Source organism: Euprymna scolopes, chromosome 12 (genome assembly GCF_053919585.1).
Source record: "Euprymna scolopes isolate OS-2025 chromosome 12, ASM5391958v1, whole genome shotgun sequence".
NCBI classification, from domain to species: Eukaryota; Metazoa; Mollusca; class Cephalopoda; order Sepiida; family Sepiolidae; genus Euprymna; species Euprymna scolopes.
The window spans coordinates 71,471,981-71,476,793 of NC_136493.1; the positions used below are offsets into that span (position 1 = coordinate 71,471,981).

At 33.5% G+C, this 4,813-nt stretch overlaps 1 protein-coding gene across 1 annotated transcript; it reads left to right on the forward strand.

Annotated features, from left to right (window-relative positions):
* Nucleotides 1–589: 589 nt before the first annotated feature.
* LOC145291067 (uncharacterized) lies at nucleotides 590–1,012 on the forward strand. Its single transcript, XM_080136578.1, has one exon. It carries the CDS (start codon nucleotides 590–592, stop codon nucleotides 1,010–1,012), a length of 423 nt encoding a protein of 140 aa, XP_079992704.1.
* Nucleotides 1,013–4,813: the final 3,801 nt, after the last annotated feature.

Here is a 4,813-nt window from a genome sequence, read left to right on the forward strand (position 1 = left end):
ACCAACTGCTTGGCCTGCGAATGCATTGAACTGCTTAAGCCCTGCAAACAGGAGGATTGTGTCTTCGTTATATTATATCGCGACGAGTGGTCTGGATGAGTCTATTGCCCCATTTGAAAGGTATTCGGAGTTGTCTAAACTTGTGAAATTACAGCCTATGTGTTTAGCTTTATTAATAATTTAAGGAAGGAAAAAGTGGGTCCTATTACAGCGGCTCGCCTCCACCTAATAAGAGTAATGCAACAGCAGGCCTTCTGTGAAGAATTGGAGTACTTGAGGAGACCTTCTGGAAAGGCAGTACCTGAGAGGGTGGGTAAATTGGATCTGTTTTGGGATAAGGATGGAGTGACTCGTTCGGGAGGAAGAATTGGTAAGGTGTCAGTATATGAATACGAAGTTATCAATCGCATCCTAATAGCTAAGGACCACCGGTTGACCAGCCTCATCATATTGGACTGCCACAAGCGTTGCAAGCACCTTGGCGTTTCCACAACCCTGAATAAGGTGAGGCAAACAGGCTGTTAAAAAGGTCTTATTTGGATGTGACCTCTACCGGAAATTTAACCCCATCCCCTTCACCTACCCAAGGATGACGGATTTACCCAAGCATCGGGTTAATATGATAAAACCGTTCCTACATACCGGAGTAGATTATACGGGCCATCAGTGGGTCCTGAATGGTGGAGAAAGGAGGAAAATGTATATCCTTGTGTTCACTTGTTTGGAGGTGAGGGCAGTACACTTGGAACTGGTTGAAGACATGACGATCCACTCATTTTCGATGGCGTTTATCCGATTTCCTAACATTTATGGCATACTATCACACGTATACAGTGACAATGCCAAATCCTTTGTTGCAGGATGTGATATAATTCACGATGTATTCTCATCCAGTGAATTTAAGGAAAGTTTGAGTGTTTGTGTAATTCAGCACATTAAGATACCTCTACACTCATCCTGGTATGGAAGCGTTTGGGAACGATTAATTGACCTTAAAATCTTGTCTTTATAAATTGATTAGTCGTGTCTGCTATTCTTATTTCAATCTGTTGACCATTCTCTCTGATGTTCAGAATGCTGTCAATGATCGACCATTGACCTATAGGAACTCAGCAGATCCAAGCTTGGAGATCATAACTCCGAATTATTTTTTGCACCCAACGAAAAATCCAAGGATAATATTGAGACTGAACAATTGGAGCATCTACCAAGTCGAACCTCCTTCCAGAAGACAACTACTGGACTCCTTGACTACAAGAGACGAAGCATTGAAAACGTTTAAAAGGATCTGGTACGAAGACTATTTATTGAGCCTAAAGGAACATGCCCAAAAGCAACCAAAGGGAACTGCATCTGGAATCAAGATTGAGAGATTGTAATAATTAAGATACCCAACCATTTTGGGCCTTGGGTAGAGTCACACGTCTTTACCCAGGAGATGATGGATTGGTTAGATCTGCTCAAATCAAGCGAGGAGATGGATCCTTGCAGGTCCATTCTCTGAAACACCTTCCTCCCTTGGAATTGTCGATTGAAGATCCTGTTGAGTGTCCCGGTTTGCTACAAAATCAAGATGACTCAGTCGATTCTGATGACCATTCGTCCTTTCACCCTGATGATCTTCCAGCAGAAGATAGTTGTTACGTTTGTATCTGTCCTGGCTGTAACCAACCAGATGATGGTAGTAACATGGTCTGTTGTGAGCAGTGCGGTAACTGGTATCATTTTTATTGCGTGGGTATATGTCAACCTCCACCAATCGAGGAAGGTTGGTATTGTCAGGATTGCCTGAACCAGAGAGACGACTAATGAGTCAACCCTCTCAAGCCTGATCATGGTGATTAATACATTTTTTTATTCTTTATTTATTATTATTATTATTATTATTATTATTATTTATTTTTTTTAGATTGGAGAGTGTCGGAAAAAGTTACGGTACTCACGTTCTTGCAGCTTCTGACCGAGATGCTTCAGACTAGGTAGCGCGTGCCTTGCTAGCAATTAATTTTATTTGTAATCAGTGTCACATGGCGTTCGTCTGCCATAAAAGGGGTTGGTGCACACGTTCTCTTCTTTTTTCTCTTCTTCCCTTTGACAGCTACAGCGTTATTTTTTGCATTTCCCTATCAAGATCCTTTCGGATCTACTACTACTACTACTACTATTATTATTATTATTATTATTATTATTATTATTATTATTATTATTATTATTATTATTATTCCCCGAAACTACCGGACCTTGTTACAGGTTTTTTTTTTCACGAGGTCGCAACAATCGCAACATCGGCAATCTGTTGCAAAAATTAAGGTAAGGTATTCTCTTCTTATTTTCTCTTCTCCGTCGGTTGCTTGTTGTTAGGTGAAAGAATTTTTTCCCCTGCTAAGGTCACCCCCTCATTCTTGTGCCGATGCTTCCCATTGGAAATCGGCACATTTTGAAGTGGTTTGTTTAATTTCTTTATGGAATATACTTCCAAAATAAACTATTAAAGTTTTTTTGAAAAATAATAGAAATATTATTTTTTAATTTTTAAAACAGTGTTTACAAAGTGCCTGCGCGCGTTTATGAAGCCATATTTTTTATGTAATAAAAATTAATTGAATTTTACGAGTTAAATCTTTTCAATTTTTTCAATTTAAAAATCTATCAAAATTTTTCTATTGTTTCAAGTTTTACAATATTTGCAGGTTTAATGTGAAATTTTATGCTTTTTCCAATAAACCGAATATAATATTCTAGATAAACGAGTTTTTAACCCCCCCCGCCATTTTGAAATGTCTATTAAAATGAAAATAGTTAATTTTCTCACCTCAGATTTATATATCACAAATTGAAGATAAAAGATCAATAAATAAAATAATATAATTTAAAACAAAACAAAAACATAATAGTTTTGTGCAAATTAGCCTGTGAAGTAAAAAGTTTAAAACCTTTTTTTTTTAAACCACGTTGATTTTTTTTTCAAAGTGAAACCTCACATTTTAAAAATTTTTGTCCTGAAAAGATTGAATGCCTACAACAATCTTTTTCTGCTTCATTAAATGTTATTTTTAGATTTAAAAAAAAATTACTCCATAAAGACGAAATAAAATATATTAACTAAAAAACTCATGTATTTCTTTAAGAGAATTAAAAAAAAAATAGAAAATCGGTCGAGTGGAATTTTTTTTAACGGCAAAAACTGATAAGTGAAATATGATCATTTTTCATATACGATGGCCCATATTGACTAACTTTTGTCTACGGCCAGCAATAGAAAGAGAGATCAATTCTGGCGCTTGCAGGCTACCGTAGTTCTTAACTGGAATAAAAGGAAACATTTGTCTCCCTTTATTACACTTCTGAAACATCTCATGTCGCGCTATCTTTTAATCATTGCTTAAAAAAGATATTTTATTTAAAAAGGACATGGAATATAAAATATAAATATGGATAAATTCTTAACAATGAAGAATGGAAGTACTCATTGATTAGTATTTTTTATTGGTAAGTGATTTTTTGGAATTTATATATATAGTAAATTAAAATTCTTTGATTTTCTTGACATTTTTAAAAAAGAAAACCGATTAAAAAAAAAACAAATATTGCATATTTTGCTATTAAACCTGTTATTATTTTAAACTTTGGTCTTTGCTCCGTTTATTGAAAAAAATTAGGGTTTGAATTACATTTTTCAAGTAGTTATAAGCTTGGAAAGATAGTAAGTTTAATTATTTAAGTTTTCATCACTCCTTTTTAATGGCGATTTTCTGACACTGCTAGACTGTTGTCCATGTTGTGCGCATTTAGAGAAGATATGATTGGACTACAATGAACTGATGTATAAAGTGTTTGGTAACTCTAAATGTTGTTAAACCTATATTTCGGAATGTTAAGAACGATAAAGTAAAGCATTTAGATAAAATACTACGGGTTATTTAAACATTTCTATGTTGCAGAGAACTGTAGAGGACGATCCCTAAAAGGGGTGTAGATAAAGATGTTAGGGTTAGAATTTAGATTGAAAATGTAGTTAACAGGCAACAACGAGATAATCAAATAAAGTAACAACGTTTTTTTTTTTTTCCGAAAAAAGACTTCCCGGTAAATATGAAAGGGAATGGCGGTAGGTCGTAGCGTGAGAGTGATAATTCCTCCAATTTAATATACGAATGACCATCTTAGAAGCTGGCAAGTCTGATATTAAAAAAAAAACAATTAAAAAAGACTTAAATGCTTTTTAAAACACGCATCAAGAATTGGCCTATATCGCTGGCAAAGCAAACTTTTAGATAAAAAAGATATAATCGTCAATGAATTACGGAAAAATCATTTACTTTATAATAATAATAATAATAATAATAATAATAATAATAATAATAATAGCAATTACAACAACTAAAATAACAACAAAAACGATAATAATAATAACAACAACTACAATAACAACAACAATAACAATAATAATAATAATAACAACAACAATAACAACAACTACAATAGTAACAACAACAATAATAATAACTACAATAGCAACAATAATAATAGCAAAAACAACAACAAAAACAACATGAATAATAACAACAACAACAACTATAACACCACCACTACCATAACCAACAACAACAACAACAATAATAATAATAACAAGTACAATAACAACAACAATATTAACAACAGCAACAATAATAATAATAATAATAATAATAATAATAACTACAATAGCAACAACAATAATAATAATAACAACAACAACTACAATAACATGGAACTACCCAACCAAACAGAAATGAAAGGGAAAATTGGAAAGGAATACCTCAGGAGAACAAGA

Excerpts from the sequence above, each read along its gene's own strand:
- LOC145291067 (XM_080136578.1), top strand. The coding sequence starts at position 590 with ATGACGGATTTACCCAAGCATCGGGTTAATATGATAAAACCGTTCCTA.